The sequence below is a fragment of the Aythya ferina genome, assembly GCF_964211825.1.
Source record: "Aythya ferina genome assembly, chromosome: 4".
NCBI classification, from domain to species: Eukaryota; Metazoa; Chordata; class Aves; order Anseriformes; family Anatidae; genus Aythya; species Aythya ferina.
Window position 1 is genome coordinate 42,475,630 of NC_140300.1, and position 21,948 is coordinate 42,497,577.

Sequence of the window (21,948 nt, forward strand, 5' to 3'; positions counted from 1 at the left end):
CATGTTAAGTAAAAGACTGTATTATCTGTTTGTGATTACTGAATACACTACATGCTTTGTTTTCACTTCTGCATCCTAGTTTTGAGGTTTAAGGAATTTATTGTGAGACTGCGAAGATATACCTTAGAATATTTTTAGTAACAAAGCAGAAATTTTATCAATATCGGAATAGGCAACAGAACAACAATATAAGAACAGAAAGAAAAATCCAGCTTTCCATAAGGTCTTAATGATATTCCTGAAATCTGAGCTCAGAAGATTACGTTGCGTGTCCTGTAATAACCATTTATTTTATGTATGTAAAAATATTATCCTATGATTAATATCATACTGGTAGCATTACTTGCCACACTGAAATTAAAAACATTTAAGCAGAAAAGCCAGCAAACAACTACTTTTATTTCCTTTTCAACAAAACAGGCTATGAGTGTTACTGTTATTTTGCTCAAAAGCTTATCTTCTGACTTACCAAGGGTGAGGGATTTGTGTGTGGAACAGAAAATGATAGCCACTGTGTCTGCTGGTGTGAAACCAGAGTCATTCCTAGAAAAGAAAGAGTTTTAATAACCTCTAATAGCAAAAACCTTCTTAAAACATCATCAATCAAATATATTACTTTGAGGATCCATATGCAAGTTCACATCACTTTGATCAGTTCTAGTGACAGAAATAATTCTACCCACAAATGAACAGTAGTGTTTGATTTATTTTTTTTAAGCAGAATTGTTTCTCAGTTGTTGCAAGCTATATACTGAATATGCTCCTGTGTGAAAGAGAGGAATACAGTATGTAGGACAAATTTTATTCCAGCCAAGGCTATTTTTGCAAACATGCTATATCACAGCAGTGGCTGGCTTGCCTCTGTGAAGAAAAACAAACAAACAAACAAAAAAACCCCTATGATTTTCTTTCCTGGTATGTAACGGTTACAAGATGCTCAATTTAGACAGCAAACTGAGTCTACACTATAAACATTGCTTAGAACATGTCATTATCTTCTACTTCAGAGAAAAACTTCATCTAAAGGTTTACACATTGGAAGAAATGCCAGAAAAGGTGGAAAAATGACATGCAGAGGTCGATGACTGGTTAATGGATCACTCTTTGGTCCAAATTTGGAATGATTTTCTGAGATACTAAATATTTATCATACTGTCTGAACTGGTTACTACTTACAGCACTTTAGATTTTACAGTTGGGGCAGATCTTTCCTCCAGATCAAGTATAGCCATTCAAAAGTTATATAAAATTGCCTTCCAAGGTCACAGTATGACCTTGTCACAGAGAAATTTCCTTGTGGCACTAAAAAAAGCATAAGTAGCTGTAAGACATGGCACCTTTCTTTATGATTCCCCCTTACAGATATTGTATAATTTATATAAAGCATATGTCTGGAGTCTGCTGTATTGTGACACTTCACGTTCAGCAGAGTGCTGCTGAGGAAAATACTCCAGGAAGCACAAATCAGAGGACAGTGCTGGATATTCTAACTAGCTCAAGTGATGCACTAAGCCTTCAGCTAACACCAGTCTCATAGTACTATTTTTTGAGAAGTGAACATACAACTGTTCTTCTTAGTTGATATTTAAAAAGAAAAAGAATACCTATACCAACGTTAGTTTGGGACAACTGTCTTTTAAGAGTCACCATATAAATGTAACAGATTTGACATATACAGAGAAGAGTGGATTGCCAGCCCAGCAAATGTATCTTGAGATGTAAAAAGTCAAACTGAGTTCTCTCTCTCATATGTCATCAGCATGTCTGCAGGGCAAATTATACCTTCAGTGACATCTGTGCAAATCCATTTTTTTTCAGTGGATGAGGTATAGCAGTGATTGATTGAGATTTAACAACTCTGTAATTAACACACAAGAAAGGACAGAATTCAGGTCCTGCTCTCTTAGTCTATGAAATGCTAACAGAAAATGCAGTAAAGACAATATGAAATATCAAAATGAGGTCACCCCTATTCAGGAACCTGTGCTTTCACATTTTTGTATCACACAAAACCAAAACATCACACAAAAATATTCAAGCACTCTGTTATAGGACACTCATTTACCTTGTAGAGAAGAGGAAGGTCAAAAACATGAAGCTCATCTGAACAGAAAATACTGAAAGAGAAACAAGGTAAAATTGGACTTACATCACAGAAGTGAAGGTCATTTAAATCTCTGTGAGTGCAGTGTATGCGCCTCTTGCACTCACACAACAGATCAGAAGGTAGGCTGGACCGAGTCAATTGAGAGAAATCCAGTGACAGAGAGACAGCCTTTAAAGGCTGGTGATTAGGACAATCATGTCTGCAAGAACAGTATGTATCATCACATCCCAGACAGAGCTGGTATTCTGGCTACACAAGTTCTTGGCTACACAATGAATTACAGAGAATTCACTGTTGCATGCTGCACATCTGTTTTCACTAGTTTTGCTTATGGGATCAACAACATAAAACCTCTTGGAAGTGCTCTGGTTGCCAAGTGTTTAAATGCAGCCCCTTTCTATTTAACAGAAGAAAGTACAATGTGTAAGCGTGATTGCAATAAATATTCTCATGCAGTGGGTATATTACTCTCCTGATGAATGATCACTATTAACAGGAGATAATCATACACATTTAATTCCCTCGGAGACAAAGGCTAATTCCTGAACTGGGCAGCATACATCAGACAAAGCAGCTGTTCATTCAAGCTCAGTCAACTTTGTAAGTGTGGATGGGTTTTGTGCATCCTGAGGGGAGGTCTCCTCTCTGCCAGCTCACGTGATGCCCGCAGGGGTTCTGGGACACGCAGAGCCCTCACTCGATCTGCAGAGATGTGGGGAATGAGCTCAGGGAGCAGAGGCGGCTTCCCAGCTGTGCTGCGAGTAGCTGCTGGGGCTGCAGAGACCAGCTCCGCGCTGGAGGGCAGGAACTCCCCGCAGAGCTGGAGGAGAAGCCCTATGACCAGTACGGCCCTTTTCGGGGGGAGCGTGCTGGGGGGAAGGCTTTTTACTTTCAGCAGAATCTGGGGATGAGTCCTCTTCCTTCTCCTTGCAAAACTTGTGAATGCAATAAGGCTAATGTGTCCCTGAGGGTAGTGCAAGCCAAGACAATGCATTTGATTTTGACCCCAGTTTATAACTGGGCAACATGGCAGGGATATTAGCTATTACCAGTGACATTTTCCATTCTCTTACATAACGTTTCCTAGGATGTATAAATGTCACCTCAGCATGCACTTAATACTTCCTTCGTGAACTACGGAAGCAATCCATTGTTCCCGAATTACAATATTTCTGCAGCTAAGTCCATTAATTTAATATGCACAGAAAAAAAAATCCCTTAATACGTATACCTCTGTAAAGCAATATGCATGTGTTACTACCAATTATCCCTCGTGCATATTTTGCTGTGGCTAGCATATTAACATAAAAATTCCATGACAACATGCATCAGCAGAATAATAAATGCAGTTTCATCTCAAAATCCTTGTGCTAATTTCACATCCTGGTAATAACATAACACACGCATCCAGCCAACACATCCAATGTAGGTTCAAAAACTTTTTTCTAGAATATAGCATCCATACTTACCTCCACAACTTCCTTATCGTTCAGTTTTATAAATGTTTTAGCAAAAACAAATGCCTAATATGTTCCTAGCAGTTTCAAGGCTTACATTAATATTTTTACTAAGAAACTCCAATTATGCACACTGGAAATAAAAACGTATATATAATCATTTTAATGCACTGCACTACAAGTGGTGCACCTAATTACACATGGCACAAATGCAGAGCTGTCTCTGCAAAACGAAAGTAAAAGAAAGGCAATGAAAGCAACCACTCTACAGCTGTTCAAGGAAAAACATGCCTTTTTATCTCAAAGGCAACTTTTTTTTCAATGTAGTGGTCATCACAGCAACAAAATTACTTTATTCTGTTTCTCTGCACTTTATGTCAGAGTTGGAGATTTCCATGTCCCTCTTTTTCTTTGACAACCCTACACTGATTTAAGCATATGTGGTCCTTCTCAGGTGCCTGTGCAAACAAGTATTTCCTCCGTTTTGCAAAAGCTTGTTAGAATGGCTTCTTTCTTTGCTTTCAGAATAAAGCAGTTATGCAGTACCAGTTATAATTCCATGTAATGTTTTACACACACATAGTGTTTCATGATAAAAAAAAAGCCACAACTAGAACATGTAATACGAATAAAAAGTGACCCACGAAGTGCAGGGGCGAATTTCCCACTGACTTCAGTGAAGGTTGGATTTATATAATATAAATGATTCTTATTAGGTAGAAACATGTGCACGTACACATACTTCAGGAAAGTGATGCACTGATTTTAGAAAACATAAGATATGATTTATACTGCAGTTACCTCTGCTTCAAGCAAACAAATCTCTGCAGTCTGAAGCAAGACAGGAAATACCTACAGGGAGAGAAGACAGTGCCTGTATACCACTGCCCTTCCCTGGGAGGTAGTGATCTGCAAGTGTATTTTTAACTGATGGCAAAGATACCAGCAGTCTATTCTCATGTGTGCATTATTTAAGGCTGAATGAATAGAGTGCTTCTAAAACAAACTCTGCACCAAATGTGTTCATCCACAGAAATGTATCAACACCTTCGAACTCCCAACTAGTTTCTAGGTTTGTAACATGGTCAGGAACTATTTAAAAGTTTTGACAATGCTTTTGAATAACAGCTTAAACCCAGATATTTCCTTTCTGCTTGGAATGTATCATTTGTGCAAATATGGCTGTTTAAAAAACAAGAAGACAAATCAGAACAGTCAGAAACACTTGGAAAGTAATGCCATGCCCCTTTACAAGGCAAGGTCCACTGAGTAGTCTCAGGAACCCCTACGTAGCAGGGTTCACCTTTCTCAAAATGCTTACTCAGTCTCCTAAAAGCATCCAGCCCCTAAGAAGTCTGGTAATCTATTTTGCTAGACACGTTAAAAGTACAAGCTCTAGCCCCATTTCAGCATTACTCCAGCCCCATCCTTTGCAATACCTATAGCTCATTGCGCCCATGAATCACTGATAAATGAGAAGTTTTACGACTGAACTTACTTATGAACACTATGACGATCAAGCTAAATTTGTCAAGGTCGATATTTGGATTGGCAAAAGTATCACAGAATGTGGTGTAGATGATCATCAGGAGCACACAGCTGCTGATAGCGCCAAATGGAGGCTTCTTCCTTTCAAGCCAGTCCCTGATGTATCTTCGGACAATCTGAAACACAGAAATCAACAGGTTGCCTCTTTTCAAAGATGCAGGGAGCCAAGTTGGGCATCACAAAGTGAATCTGACAGCGGAAAGACACAAAGAGAAGAGAGTAATTTGGATGACGGCCACAGTGGATTTCAAAGCTTCCCTGCCACACAACTCTTCTTCTGGGGAATTTAACATTTGTAGTGCAACTTCCACTGGGCGTCCATAATGAGAGTATATTTTCAAGTACATTCAAATCCATCCTTAATCATGCCAAATGTTCTTTGCTAGCTGTCACCGAGACATGCCCATTAAGCCTCCCCAAAGTTTATCTCCTCTGCTGATACTAATGGATGTATGTAATTATCACAGTCCCCTTTGCATCAACAGACAATTCCAAGTGCAACTTTGGGAATCTTAAAAATCTGACATCTTCAGGAATTTCATGACGGTAGATAATCGAAAGTGATCCATGGAACATTTTAATATTTAAATAGCTAGCGTTGCACCAGAAGTTTTTAATTAAATTATAACTCAAGCTTGAAAAGCAAAAGTGCATGTGTTGTGGGAGTTTAAATAATTCAAACTCTGAATATCTAGAGTTTTTGTAAATCCAAAGACAAATGCCATTTGCACGCTTTCAGAATACGAGAATTAACACATGAAAACAAGCAAAACTACTCTACTTAGCCTAACTTTTGCAATTTCAGGAAATTGAATCTGAAGTTGTTTTTCAAGATTTTTTTTTTAGAAACAACTATAAATTTTAAAGGAAATTCAACTCTCAAATTATGCCAAACACAACAGGACTACGCATCAGCAGATACAATACATCTATTTCAGCCCTGCCTGGGGAGTCGCTTTCATTTTTTCTCTTCACTTTATATGGCTTGAAAAAACTTTTTAAAGCTTTTCTCATATAGCTGTGACTTCTGTTAATTTTTCAGCGATCCCATTATCTTGCCTAATTTCTCCTGAGACTTCCCGATACTCTCTGTTACCATACTCTTTCAGAAATAATAGCACAAGATCCTGAAACAACTCTACCAAGAAGGCTCTAAAGGTGTCTCATTACCTTCCCATAGTGGTACCATTAATAAGCAACACCCCTATCCGTTTAATAATACAGAGCGTTTTAGAGGTATTCAAGATTAATATCAAAACATCGTCACCAAAGCTACCACAGGACCTTTTCACACACTAACCGCCAAAGCCACAGGATTGACCTCAGAGCTGTCAGCTTTCCTCACTGCCTTCCCAGCTTGTTTGCAAATCTCTCAGCAGAGAAGTCCTGTAAGCAGCTATCCTGGTAACCACGGAAAATAGGCTTGGTAAGCCACATGGCAGGGCACCCACTAAAAACTTTGTGTGTGAGGTTCACAAAAAGCTAAGCAGGCTGAAGCCCAGTGCTCACCTCACAGTACGTGTAAGCTTCCTGCTGATAAAGAGTAAGAGATTTACAGGAAAACACACAAAAAGCTCAGCACCTCAGTGAAAACACAACTTTAAAATTTCACACTTGCCAGATGTTAAAGAGAGAACACAACTCAGGGATACAGCCAAACTTCTGAAAGAGCACTGAGAGGAGTCCAGCAGGCAGCTCCCTACAGGCCAGCAGGTAGGAATACACCGCCACGCTGATGGAGGGGAGCTGGGACAGCTGCGTGCACAAATTCAGTGTGCAGCGTGACAGAGATCAACCAGGAAGACCAGATGAGCCTATTCTGGACTTTGCAAGCAATAAGCACAGATTTTCACCTCTAAAGTGAGTGTTTTCTAAGGAAGTTAAAAATAATTCCTATTATAACTTAAATTAAGGTCAATTTGGGGAAAAAGACAAGCTAGGTGAGACCACACATTCATGGTCCTTCCACCGTGCTCATTAATGAGATGCTGAAAAACGAAAAGTTATGGTTAATTATGCCTCAGGTATAATTAACTGGAGGTATTTATTATGAGACCTATAACCTTGTGTCTGTACAAGGTATAAATACAATGTGCATGACAATATGAACTTCATGCACGTATTTAACGCAGACAGATGTATAAGAGAAAGGAAAAACATTTTAAAGCTGCAAGTTGTACTTCCTCAAAATCTTCAATCAGCTGACACCTTCTTTAGATAGCCACCTTCACTGAGTCTGCAACTATTGTGAATGAGCAAGCATAACTACCACTATGGGTTTTTTATCGCACTTTATATAAAACTACAACAACAAAAAAGACGTAATCAGATTCTGAAGAACTGAACTGTGGCTTTAGAAAATCATCAGATCAACCCAGTGTCATGCTACACATAGATTGTAAAAACACCGTTAAGTCCATCCTCTCTAACACTGTATCCAATACCTTTTGATTCTCTCACAGGTTCAAAAAAAATCTAGAATTTCAGAGGTGGATTCAGCCTATGATCATTGATTCTACGTAACCCAAATTCTTATATAATTTAAGAGGAGAAAAAAATAACCCTACAGGTATTTGTAAGAGCTCAACTAGATTTTTTAACAGGGAAGCTCATGTCAGCTGATTCATTTTGACTGAAAAACAATCTATTTGTTACTTATTCATGCCCTGCAGAGTTGTTTGAGGACAAGGATACTTTGAAAGCCTTTTAATTCTTAACCCTATAACTTTCCAGTGTTAAAATATAGGAGCTTAAACAAAACAAAACAAGCTTATTATTTCACTACACATCTTGGCAAATCCCACAAATACAACACAGACAACACACACTAGTACAGAGTCAGCCAGGGAACCTGGCAGCTCTGTGGCGACAGCACACACTGACAACAAGTCTAATAGAGGTTGAAAAGCCACGAACAACACAGGTTGAAATGATTAAATAAAGAACCTGCTAGGTAAAGTTGGAGCCTGGACAGAAATGTTAAGCTTCATTTGTCTGCAAACAGAGAGAGCTACCACAATGATTTTTGCATGTTATGAGCTGTACTAAATACGCCAGACTCGAGCACTATGCTGGGGTGCTGCTTCTTAGTTGAAATGATAGATCCCACAATTTTGAAGTAAACACCACTACAAGGGGGGACAAGAAAAGGACAAGCACCAGAGACAAGCACTTGAGAAAATGTCTGAAGTGATATTCCTGTGAACAGATGAACTCACAGCCTGGAGCAGAAATGTGAAGGACTGACATCCAAAACAGATGCATCAGACTGGCACACTGATGAAAAAGAGCAAAAAGGACAGTACTCTTTAGATGCAATAAATCCACGGATCCTAGTGAAAGGGAATTCCTCACATAAGAAATGCAATTAAAAAAAAATGCGTTGTTAAGGGATGGGAGAAAGGGCAGAGATGTTGGAAAAATAATCACAGTGAAATATAAAAGCATGAAAGTTAGGTAGTAACTAAACAAAAATGTGTCCATCAGGCAACCACCTCCTGCTGCCTTGGTCCTGGTAACCTCCAAAGGTTCTTGAAAAGGCATTGGCTCAAATTCACTTTGAAGCACAATTCCAGGCTCAAAATTTCCTCTTGCACTGAATTTATTTTCCAGCAACAACGGAATGTAATAATACATGAATTAACAGTCATATGTCCATTTCAAATTAGCTCTTCTACCAGAGTGGTTACATCTAGAGTATTTTTCCTCTAGACTGCTCGGTATCCTGCCATACCTTCTTGTTCAACTACTCTTCCCAAGCAAATGGGCTAACTGCTCATCTGCTTAATTCACTTAAGGTGCCCTGTACAAACACGATCTGCTCTTCCAGGAAAGCAGGTAAATAAGACTCATCCATTAAAAAAATCTTACATGAAAATAGTAGGAGATACATTATAGAAAAACAATTCACTTATCTTATTATACTTTCACAAGCCACACTATATACCTAGAGAAATCCATCAGTAAAATACAGTTAGACTGTTTCCACCTGCCTGCTCACATGCTGGACAGGCAAGATTTTTTTAAAAATGTAATAAGCAATGTAATTCATTAATGTTCATTATTAATTGAACTAAACAGAGCAAGGAGCTTTTTTCCCCCACCAACAAATATGCAATGGAGCCATCTCTGACATATGTAATAGAGTACATCTTTTAAAACCTACCTAGATCTTTAACTTTTCTTTTTTTTTTTTGTAAACTCCTGAAATGACGAACTAGGGGAAATGGTTATGAAGCCACTTTTTCTGTTCCTAGAAGAGTATCTCTTGGTATTTGCATCATTATGCAAAGTAGTTTTTTTCTGAATTTATCTATTCTTGGGGTTTAATTTAGCCTTTAAGAGAATTTACAACATTTTTACTGCACTTTTGCTCCTCTTGATTTTTAGCTGTTGGTATGGACTTCAAAATACCTGGACAAAACACCTGGGCTTTAACAATTCAACAAAGAAATGCAAGCCACTTCTTCCTTGTGTTGAAATGCACATGGAAACAAGCTGAACCAATGCTGGATTTATCACTATCCCTAAATGCCGCAGTTACCTTATTTACTTTGTATTTTGAGGTAAGATTACTAACTCATTCCTAACTATTACTTATAGCAACAGAACTTTGCAAAGCAACATTTTCTTTTGAAAAGCTATAAGCTTGGCTCAAAGGATACCTGTAAGAGTTCTATGACTTCTCAGCAACCCTTCTTACATAGTGACGGCGAACTAAGAAAGAAGCCTGCACGGAATACTGGGAACTACTGCAGTAAAGCTGGAAAACATTAAAGGGGGGAATATACTGAAAAATTAATAAAGAAAGTGAACGAAGAAGGCAGAGATTGTGAAAACCACTAGGAAGCATTAGATACTGGGATAGAAGGGAGATTATATGGGTTGTAAGAAATAATATAGGTAAGTTGCAACTTCTCAGATTTATGTTATGTCATAGCCCTCCATGCCTCCAAGGTCCATATTGCAGTTCAAATGCACAGACCCTTTTTCCAGAGTAGAGCCCACATCGGTGCAGCCAGACCCTGCCAGGACCATCTGTCTGGAGCAGTACCTGTGTCCAGGTGTGCATTCTCACCTACTCCTGTATGTTTTCATACAGGCCCAAGCTTTGTACCAGCTCACCCACCATTCTGTAGCTTCTAGGACATCAACAGATGTCAGATCTGCCCTTATTTTAGAGCATGCAATCTAATTTAGTTTTTCTTTTCTGAAGCTAGGAAAGAGAATCACAAAATTATTTTTGCGATCTGGAAAGTAAATATTTACATTATTTGTTTTCTTTCCTCAGCTTACCAAATTCCTCTAAAAGCTACTTCATTCCATTTTTCCCATCAATTTACTGCCAAGAGGTAACTCCTGACACGTATACACCTTCAAACCAAGCTTTATAAAGCCCATATGAGGCCATTTTGAAAATTAACTTTCACATTTTGGAGCAATTTACAACTGTTGCTTTAAAACATTAAGAACAGATGCAACATGGCAAGAAATGTGAAGTGAGTCTGTAACAGCAGTGCGTTACTTTCTTCATATTTCTGTAGGGATTAGGTTCTGTTCCCTCTTTGAGTCAAGTGTCAGTAGGGAATGCACTGTGGTACAAACGTTTATCTGCCACCTCAGTTTTCTGCAACAAGCTTCCAGAAGCACTCGTTTCCCAGGACGGCATTCTTCCTCCTCCTCTCCTCCCTGCAACTCCCCAGAGTCTGAAGAAAAAGCAGGGTTGCTTCTGTATAAGTTACAAGAACAAAAGCATTTGACACTGCTCCCTTTTTATGACAGTTTCTTTGAGTATTGTTTCCCCTCTCCACAATATACAAACATTATGTTTGGTGAATGGTTCCTCCTGCTCACTAGTAACTGCTACATGACCTTCCCTTTTGATTTCTTATTCTTTAAAAATAAATCCATTGCTAAGTCTTTTAGCTTCAATTTCACTGACAACTTGTATTGCAACGTAGAACTCTTTTTAAATTGCATTTATAAACACACCTCCAAAACGCTGAGAAGGTTCCTCTGGAACATTCTGGGCAATGACGCAGAAGGCACTTAAAATCCTTTACTTGTAGAACATCAAGATTTTTAGTGTGACTACGTTCAGCTAGGATTTCTGTTCAACTGACTTCATTTTATAGATTTGGGAAGAAGAACTACTAGAATCATAACATTAATTTTAGCTTTAGTTAAGGCCTGTTTAATATGAAGTGCCCACTTTACGCTGGCAGACAAATTACCAATGGGGCAACTAGAGAATGCATGAATGATAATGTACAGACAAGCTTTTTATTATTTATTCATAGAAAACAGTGGGTTTTGGTGTGCTGCTTTGAAAAATGTTCAAACTAGTAGAATATAATGAAAGCACAGTGAAAATTCTATTTCATTAACATTTAATCATAAATCGCTCTTTAATATAAAACATAAAATAAGTCTGTCATAAGCACTTAGGTGTAGAGAATGGAGAAAGTCTGCAAAACGGGGAAAGGAAATATTGCAGTGGCTTTCGCTGTTCCTGTTATCTGCCACTTCAGAAGACAAAAGTAAGCACAGAAACAACAGTCTTCAGCCAAATTCTCAGAGCTGGTCAGGAAGAAACCGTTTTGACATTTTATGAAACCACACATTTTGCTGCCTAAAAGTATTACCAACACCTAAAACCAAGGAAACAATTATTTTTCTGCAAAATGACAGCTCAGGACAGCAGCAATCTTCATCAGACTTTACAGAACTCTGCTGCCCAGAAAAAAAAATCAGAACTTTAAGATACCAGAAGAAATTCAAAAATCTTATCCACGACGATCTATTAAGCATGTTTGTTGTGTAACAAGTATTCTCAAATTCCCCTTAGAGGTGTTCAAGAGTGGTGCACAGTAAGTTCTTACACACTACAGATGTTCAAGGATTATAGCACATTAGGTCTTTATAAAATACTATCGATTGTATCTTTCTTTGAGATCTCTTCTCAGCGGGATCTTATTTTTAACTCTGTAAAAACAAATGCAATATTGTGCTATCCATATCAACTTGCATAATATCATATTGCCTACTACCAAAACACATTTATAGACGCAGCAGATGCAGGCCACTGCAGACACCCCAAACATCTCTGACCAAGAACAGAGTAACCCTCCTCATTGAAGACAATGCCTCAGCAACCTGTGAGCCTTGGTGGCTTCCAGATAACACAGTGTCTTCCTTCTTTACCAGTTCTCTCTTTAACTATCAAATGGCAGTCACCACCTGAGCAGAGGCTGTACCTGCAGCCCTTTACACATTTAATTGTCAGCGGCTAGAAAAGCATGTTTGACTTCTGTCAACAGCAGTCTTGCCACATGCTAAAAAATTGTTAGAGACAGCAGAAAGCAAGCATCGATTACACTATTGTGACTTCTTTCTACCAGCCATCATTAAAAAAAATCTGACAAGTCAGCCAAGCAACCAAAACTCTAGATACGCTTTGCCATAAAGCAAATACCACCACAAAACAAATGTAAAAGCACCTCCTCATCTGCTTTGCTCATATCCTTGGGGGCTGCTCAAACAGGCAGCTTTGCAGCCTGCTCAGGAAATGAGCATTTAGGCAACACAGGTTTTCCCAGAGGCGAGATTTTTTTAAAGGAAAATAACCCCCTTAGAAAACGCTCCCTTTAGCAGCCTCCTCTGTTTTACACTGATGTGGAGAGAGCTTAAAGCCTCTGTTGATCACAGCTGAGTTCGGAAAGGTGATGAGCAGTAACCCTCCTCCAAGCAGGCAGCTTCCAAGCTCAGTTTTTCCCAATCAAGCTCTTTGCTTCTAGGGAACCTTAACGGGCATCCTCGTGCTGACTGTGCTGCTGAACAGCGTGGCTCTGCGTGGTAAGGAATTGAGGGCATGAAATGATAAATTAGAAGTAATTGCTGAAACTGTCATTCATGAATTGTGGGCCATTATCTCTTAATGCATCTGGAATCCCAGAGTGAGCAGCCTGTGATTCACAAAGCTTTGCTACGTTGCTACACCACGCGTTGTGCAACAGTCCAGGAGTGAGTGAGCAGTGGTCCACACATGAAATGAACAGCCTCCCACTTAATTCAAAGCAGATCCGTGCCACCTCTGGATCAAGAGTAATCTGACATATCCCCGCACCTCCTGATGTTAGTGCTTTACTTGCTTATTGTTTTTCCCTGAGTTACTGCACATTACTTTTGGATATCTGCCTTCAAAAATGGCTTCTATTCCCATCTGGGCAGGTTGGTTTACCTTCGTACAGTTCTACATGATCAAGACAATCAATGCAAACTATCCTTGGCATTTCTGATCTGCAGCTACCCTTAGCATTTCCTCTCTTCCATATCCTCTAAATAGATATAATCAAGCAGAGTAACTTTCAAAACAAAGTCTTTATGTTTAGAGGAAAGTGAGCTATTTCTGTTCATCATTTATTTCCAGATGCTGCTTCGAACAATTGTAAAGGAGAATCATACTTCTGTTTCTTACTGAAATGTATTCAAAAAAAAAGTATTCAAAATGCAACTGAGTTACATAAGCTCAAAAGATTCTCTATTTTCTTTCCTTTTAGTCTTTTTCAAAGCTCCTAAATCACATCTGTTCCCGGTTAAGTCTCATCACGTTTATGATTTTATATTTAAGATCATTCAGAGTATTTGTTTTGTATGCTTACTGCTCAGTTCTCCACTACAGATTCCAATGTTATTTACCTATATATTTTAACCATGCTTTGCATTTCAAAGCCTGGTTTGGGCTTACAAAATTAAGAAAGTTCCTGCTGACCCCAGACCAAAACTCTGGATTCCAGAGACAGCAACAGTACTCCTCTGGAACTACTGGCATATTCCTCTGATGTTCTCTCAATGCATTCTGAATGCCTGGGAACAATAAATACTGACAAGTATTAAAGATTTAGGCTCCAGGTGTTTTGGTATGCAAAACCAAAAAATATATAGTGGACACTTCTTATGATTTTTGGTCTTAATATAGCAACTTTCCACCATGAAGTGAAAGAAAAGACATAATATTAATATTTCTGAAAAAACATATACCACAGACAAGTGTTAGAGAAAACCTTATATTGTAATTAGTATATTTGCACTTGGTGAAATGTTTCAACCATACACCATGAAAAATAAGGCCTTGTGTTTCAATATGAATAATGCGTAAAAAATGAAATACCGAACAGCTGCTCATTCCATGAATACCCTCCATCCAGTGTTACAAATGATGGAGGAGTCATGTAGGAAAAAATAGTTTGCAATTGTACAATTACCACCCTTATCATAAAGGATATGCTAAATGGCTCAAGCAGCCTTAATTTTACTATTTCTTAACTTCTGGCTGTTTAGCTCTTATATATATATATTTAAGGTAGAGAATTTTTGATTCCTGTAATTAATAGCAGATACTACACAGGGAGAACTTCCCTCATCATCCAGGCAAAGGGCATGTGACAAAAGGACTATATAGTATTCTCAAAGCTCATTTGTATGGAGCTGGAATTTCTCACAGTCTGGGCTGCCATTTTTCCCGCTTTATGTTCACAAACTCCCTTCTCTATATGCAGTAGTGTATGTTTGTGGTAGTGAGGGACAGATGCTCAATCTCCACAAAGATCAATGTGGCTCCAGGGAGTACTGTAGCATCTTTTCTCTGATATTAGACTTCACTATCCTGAGGCTGTTTCCTATGTGGAGCACACAGTGTTGCCAGTCTGTCTTTAAGATTGCTTTCTTTATCTTATTTTTTTAAATAAGAATGTATATTCAAAAGACATACCTGTCCAATAATAAGGGGGACTACAACAGTCATAAACAGCTGCGAGAATATAGATGTAAAAGGCACAGAGGAGGATGATCCAAGCTACAAAATAAAAACATACCATTAATATTCAACTTTTTCTTAGTATCTACAATTACATAGATATTGCATGCTAACATGCCTTTATTTTATGCATAAAAACTTGGAAGTATGTGCACACGTTTAATTGTTAAGTCCCAATAAAGCATTTGGTATTCCACAATACAAAAGCAAAACAATCCCTGGTTGATTATTTTATAACCTCAAATGATAGTTCCATCAAATACTCATTTACTTGAATCCCTACTACACACATATGCAAAGTAAAGCATATAAGCATTTGTAGGATGATACTCTACAAAAGACAGGGAGCGAACGTCTTCCTAACTAAGCAGTTAATTCAACTAACCGTACCATCTATACAAATATCAAGCAAAAAAAAAAAAAAAAAAAAAAGTGTCATTATTTTCAGAATAAAAATAATAGAAAAGTTAATAGTGAAGATATTCAGTTTTTATTTCAATGACATTAAAATAAGAGAGATCTACTGAAGGCATATTGCTATTCTCTCATTATGACAACTAGACAGTGACAGGCTTTGTTTTCAGACAGGTGATCTCTTAATTACTATTTTAAAGCTAGAACTGTGTGTGTTATATTTTTTAAGACGCAAGAAGGAAAGATGAACCAAACAACGTTAGTGGGATTTTTTTGCAACTTAGTTCAGGAAAATTTGGGAAAATACTATTTTTTAACATTCTGACTGGAATTATTCTATGCTAGATCATTGAAAAGTTTCATGTAATTTCATTTAATACATCTTTAACAGCAATAGAACATACATTAAGAAACATATACTAAGACAACTGAAACAGCACTGTCAGAGCTTCCTCAGACAACCTTGGTTCAGGAGGAGGGTAAATGATATTAAACTGAGGATTTCACAGATCCACATTATTCTACATTTTGCACATCACCTTAACAATCCTCAAAATGAAAACAGAATTCAGAATCATTCCTAAATGATGTTGATTTCCTACAACATTCTCACACAGACATCAGTCTCATAAATTACGTTCTGACAGCACATTACACTTCTGACATGTGTCTTCCTTTCAAAGCCACCTGCAGGCATGATAGACAAGGTGATCACACAGTCTAGTCACTTCCTATAACTCTGCCTAGAAAAAATCAACATATGCCCATAAAAATGGGTTTGGCATAAAAACATTCTTCAGAAATTCAAAGACCAGGACAAAAAAAAACAGAAGTTTCCCATGGTGAAGCACTTCATTTTATTCAGAAATGTAAAACTATAACCTGTATCTAAAGAAAGTCATCTGAGGAGTAAAGGGCAGGTAGATCACTGTTGCAGACTTTGTATGTACTGCCTGGGAGAACAGTGTACACACCAGTCGGGCTGTGTATGCATGCAAGCTGGACTCTTGGTGTACATGGGTGGCAACTGAATTGGGAAAAAATACAGCATTGAATTCCCTTTCAGCACCCTAGGAAATCATGCGACTTTGAGTGGGACCAGACAAAGTCTGTTCTCCTGTAAACATACTCCACCACTTTCTTTGATAAGACCTGTTCTGAATGTACTCTAGGTAGAGAGCCCTAGGCAGAACACCCAGGGTAGGACTGTTTCTTATGTGTTACTTTGACTGGCAGCACCAGGTGAGATTCAGCCTGGCCATTTAACAAACTAGAGCTCATCTGTTTCGTGCACAGCCCCACCATCCCCAGCTGAGGGATGAGGGTGCAGCAGATGGCTGGAGAGGAGCTGAAGATAATGTCACTGCTGAGGCTTTCAGTCTGCGAGCAGGGTGGTAAGTGAGAGCACCGAGATTACAAAGCCTAAATTCCCATGGTGGCAAGAGGGAGAAGTGCTTCCAGGGGAAGACTCGGATCACCCACACAAGTACCTGAAGTTAGACAGTACTGGTATCTCATTCTCAAGGGACATGGGGCTTGTCTGCATGATTCCTTGCAGAAAGCAGAGCATCAAAATGCCATCACAGCACTCATGTTTGAATTATTGTAAGGAGCTTTTGAAATTTTAAAAGGTTCATAGTTTTTCAAACTGTATTTGGACTCTTTTTTTCCTTCTGTATGCTGAGGAGTTAAAAGCATTACTTACTGTGTATTCAAAGAAGCTTTTTCAAGTGAAAGTGAAGATTTTTAAACTTTAAAATCTGCCTGAGTCACAGAGGAGAGAATCTAACCAAGCAGTCCACATTCCTTCATGGCTTCACGAAACTGTGACACTTTGACAGTGGCTCTTGTGCATTTTTATAAAAGCATTGATTGGACTTCTCTGTTTTAAAGTTTTATGCTTAGTGGGTGTTTAATCAGTTTCTAAGTCAAGAATGAAAAGCTGTTTAACAATGTAACACACTGCTGAAAAAGGCAACCGTTCAAACATCAATTGTCTTGCCAGATTTTTTAAATATTACTTCTAAAACAGCATCTTCAAGTTATCATGGATTTGTAGCACTGGGTATATATACAGATAGACATATTTTTACACAATTAGAAACTGAATTATACGTACTGTGGTTGGATGCTAAAGGAAACCACTCATATCACAGATTGATTTCCCTAAGATAAATTCTCTTGGCAAAAAAAAGTCAAGTTTTGTTGCTTCTAACATGACTCGTCCCTCTTCTGGATGCTCCTACGATCACACTATTTTTGATCCCATTTCAGTTGTGTAGTTGAGAATTCCATTTTTCTGGAACAGAGTGGAGCTGGTTTCTTTCTGGGGTCCCAAAACTCTGCTACACAACAGACAGGCACAGAGGTTTGGAGCAGCATGTTTGCTCAGCTCCATGTCCCCTTCCTGCACTGCTCTGGTGTTAGACTTCCCTGTCCCATCTACGGCACTGACATTATTTATTCCTCAGGCAGATTTCTGAATTCTACTTCCCTTCTGTATATTGTGATAATAACTTCAGTGGGCTGTTTGTTTTTTGGTAAGAACATGAGACAACAAGCCTATAAAAACTCCTGCATCATCTTAATCTTAAATCTACTCCCAGAGAAAGACACAGGAGATAGATAAAAGCTGAAGAAAAAAATAAGGCAGGAACTTTTCAATCACCCAGAAGAAAAAGAATTTTTAACTCAGCCTCTGGACATCCAGAGGCTAACCATGAGGAATCGCACATGCACAGGGAGCTGCAGATAATGGATGCAGAACTTGACCAAGAACTGCCTCGGTGTTTGTAGTATGCGAACTCATCAGGCTCACAAATGTAAGTGTCCCATGGGATCTCAGGTGCTGCCTGTGTTCCAGACTTACTTTGAACTTGGCTCTGCTGGTCCCATCCATTATAAGGATGAGCAGTGACGATTTAGGAACAGAGGAAACAAAGTTCAATGTAATGTTGATCAAACCTTTTTACACATTTACAAATTCAAATATTCTGTCTGAATGAATAATTATGACTTTACTCGGGTTTTAGTGGGATCAAGCTGAGGTCTGTACTGCATTTGCTGTCAAGAAACAAACAAAACACAAAACAAACAAAAACAAACAAACAAACAAACAAAAACCCTAGATCTTCCACGTTGCACTGAAATTAGCACTGTGTTAAAATATCTGTTTCTATTTGGCTGCCCTCCTTGTTATAACAACATCCATGACTAAATAGAAAACTTTCATCACAGGGAATAAACAAGCCCTGTTAAGAATGGCTGTAGGAACATCAACAGATTCAAGCTGATGATTTACAGCTGTATAGAGAAAATCTGCTTGCAATCTCGAATGGAAATAAGACATACCATTTTATCCAGTGATCAAAATTTTTCATGCCAGCATACTGTCATGCCAGCCCTTGTCTATGCTTATTTTAAAGAGAAGTTTAATATTGTAAAGTGATTGTCATGTTCTAATCTGGATAGCAGCATTTCAGTTAAAAGTCTATTAATGAGACCGACCTGTTTGAATAAAACTGTTTGAATATTATAAATAAATAAATAAATTAATTAATTAATTAATTAATTCTGAGTATTCCTTCCTGTGGGAAGGAACAGGCACTTTTTACTTAACTATTCTGAGTGATTTCAGAAGGACAGCTCACATGAGCAGGGACTGGGCCTTCTGCAAGTATTTGCTGGATCTGGCTGTAATAAGAGAGAATTCCAGGGACACCTTTCCAAGCAACTCAGACAATTCTGTCCCCATGCAGTACTTCAAACCTCACCTGCAGCATTCTTGCTAATTCAGTCTCAGACTTTTCTTCTCAGCAGACTTTTCAGAAAATCAGATTATTTAGTAGGCTTATTTATGAGTTCATGGTAAAAACCTTGGCTTATCCTTAACTGATAGGATGTACTCAATTGGTTGTGGTAAAAACAAAACCAAACAAAAGCCTTGCTTGCTTAACACTGAGACAATTCCACTTCCAGGCCTGACTGCCTGCACAAGCCAGATGCCCCCTCCACTCACATCTTTCTGGCAGACTGGGCAGGTCTCACAGCGGGTGTTCCCATGTCTACAACTGCCACTGATTCAGAAGAAACCGACCTCCCACCAGTCATACCAAATCATAATCCAGTGTCACATGTGTTGCACACATTGAGTCCACTTCAGAGGCAGCTGTCCTCTGGGACCTTACTCCTCCAGTGCTCTCCTCTAATTAACATGTTTCCTCAGATTGTGTCTTTGTACTCTAAAACACTGTCAGCCAACTTCAGCCTCACCATTTGTTAAGAACAGACAAGGAAGTAAGGTAGGGGTGAAAACAGGACTGAACTGTCAGGGAGGATCACTGGCTGCTCTCTTATGTGAGATGTTAAATTTAAGCTTTTCCTTTCCACCTTTGGGACAGAGTACTTCGAGACCTATCTTTCTAATTTTTTTCTTCAATGCTGTCTTGTCACTGCTTCTGGTTACTTTCATCCAGTCCAGATTCAGCTGCCTCAGAGGCCTGCTTGGACCACCCTGCCCTTTACGCCCTGCTGTGAATGACACCCCTGTTACAGAAAAGAAGTGGAAAGTGATGTGCTTTTAGAAAAGATGTGGATGGGGTCCTCTTCAGTAATGAAGGACAGCGAACAAGAGCGACCAGCTAAACTAAACCCTCCCTTGCTTTGACTCCTGCCAGAACCCTTATCTTGACCCAGTCATTGCAGTATGCTGTGTTACAGCAGAAAAGTATACACATCACCCTAAGTGACCCAGGTACTTGGTCAGTTACTGCAGTGATCTTCCCACTCTGAGAAGTAGAAAGCAGCTGTGCTGCTGCATGGGGATGGTGCTGACAGGCACCTACAACTTCTACATTGCCTGGCTACAGGTTTCAGGCAGGAAATGGAGCTTGGATGTCTGACAACAAGCAAAAGAAGTTCCTTTGATCTCTTCAAGCATGCAAAAAATACGCTGGTAGGAAAGTATAAATCAGCCTTCTGACAAAAATTGAAAAACTAAAGACTGATCCTCCTTCCCTGTTCTGCAATGTAGATTTCTATGAAAAATGTCTGAAGATGTTTCAGTAAGAACATAGCAAGCCAAACTATTTACATTAACCAACTACCAAAGGGGAAGGAAAAAAAAAACCAAAAAAAAAACCAGTAAGTCTTCATTTTATCTTCTTGGGAATACAAGCTTGTCTGGCCTTAGGTCCTTAATTTATTCTGATCATGGGAATTGCAGAAGGAGGTTGAAAGGGATGAAGTAGTCATTCCTGCCTAACATTTCACAACAGTCTACACTGCGCTGGCAGGTCACTAGGATGTTCCTCCTGCTCCACTGCTTACCCTTCACAAGCAGTGTTTAGATAGCTCTGTGAGGCAGAGGTGCTGTGGAAGGGATGCCAGCTCCCAGAGACTGATCAAGTCATTGGTACTGAAACTGTCTGCCTCTAACAGGTGCTGACAGCAGGAGAAGGAAGGAAAGGGGAGGAACGTCACTGAGAATGGAGCTTCTATACCATGAGAAGAAACAAGGTTTGGTATTCAAAAGCAAATAAGCTTCAATTTCCTAGCACTGGCAGAATTGGAGGTACCAAAAAGAATATAAATAAATTTTAAAATAAAGCTTTAAAGTCTGCCTATCCAAACCAACAAGTTGACTCTTCCCTCAGAGAAAGGGACTAAAGGTACGACACGGATCATGTCCAGTGCTTTGGCAACCCTGTATTTTAACAAACAGATCTTTTATTGCTATTCTTAAAAATTAAATGCAGAATTAGTTCTCTAGTTCTGCTAAGGAAAAGGATGTTCTGGTCTCATGGTATACATGTATTTCCATACCTCTATACACTTCTGTGGCCATGGGAATTCATTTGGTACAAACATAAAAAACCCTGTCTGCATATATCCTCCAGTTCTGTTTCCAAAAAAAAGTCAGTTTCATAGTCAGATGTGTAGTAAAAGAAAAGCTGACAAACTGACAACTTTTAAAATACTTTTTTTTTTTTTCTTTGTAGGGCAAGGAGACTTTGCAGTATTTCTTGTTGAAGTGATCAGATTCCTAAGCCCATGCTGGGTTCCTCTATGACACATTAAATACCAAGACAACCAAAACATACTTGTCAATTTTAAAGCCTTTTATAGAGCTGTAAACATAACCACAGGTATTCTGAAACTATACCAGAGTCACAATTCTGCTTCACCACAGAACAGTGATCTTCAGGGCTCCTGTAATGAAAAGAGACCAAACGTACAACCCAAAGGCACCTAAGCGGGAGTTTGATGGTTAGTACCCTCAGAGAGCTGCGACTTTGGGACTAGCATCCAAAATTTCTGCTATGAACATGGGGTGACTAACTGGAAACAAATAGATTAGTAAATCACAGGATAATTAAGAACCTTGAATATTATGCATCCATGAAAAAGACAGCAGCGATGTACCAGAAGAAATAAATTATTCAAAATTGCTTGTACAAGGCCTGGATAAGCCCTTGTGAAGAATTCTCTGCTACTGTGCACAATCCTTTTTACCTGAATGGAAGAAAGAATTACAACTAGAGCAGGTGCAGAAAACCTGAGAATGAGGGTTCTGTTTTATGAGCAAAGATTAGAAAAGCATGGTTCGT

General features: G+C 38.8%; 1 protein-coding gene across 6 annotated transcripts in view; it reads right to left on the reverse strand.

Moving 5' to 3' along the window:
• Positions 1–21,948, reverse strand: part of SLC10A7 (solute carrier family 10 member 7) — a 141,541-nt gene that overhangs the window by 19,766 nt on the left and 99,827 nt on the right. For 5 of the 6 annotated variants that reach the window (XM_084518664.1, XM_084518660.1, XM_084518659.1 and 2 more), the window contains 4 exons: positions 14,882–14,965; positions 5,063–5,228; positions 2,066–2,117; positions 470–543 (listed from right to left, as the gene is read on the reverse strand). In XM_084518664.1, coding sequence (XP_084374790.1) covers positions 470–543; positions 2,066–2,117; positions 5,063–5,228; positions 14,882–14,965 — 376 coding nt within the window. The remainder of the gene's footprint in view (positions 1–469; positions 544–2,065; positions 2,118–5,062; positions 5,229–14,881; positions 14,966–21,948) is intronic. The other variant, XM_084518661.1, reaches the window with a different exon arrangement.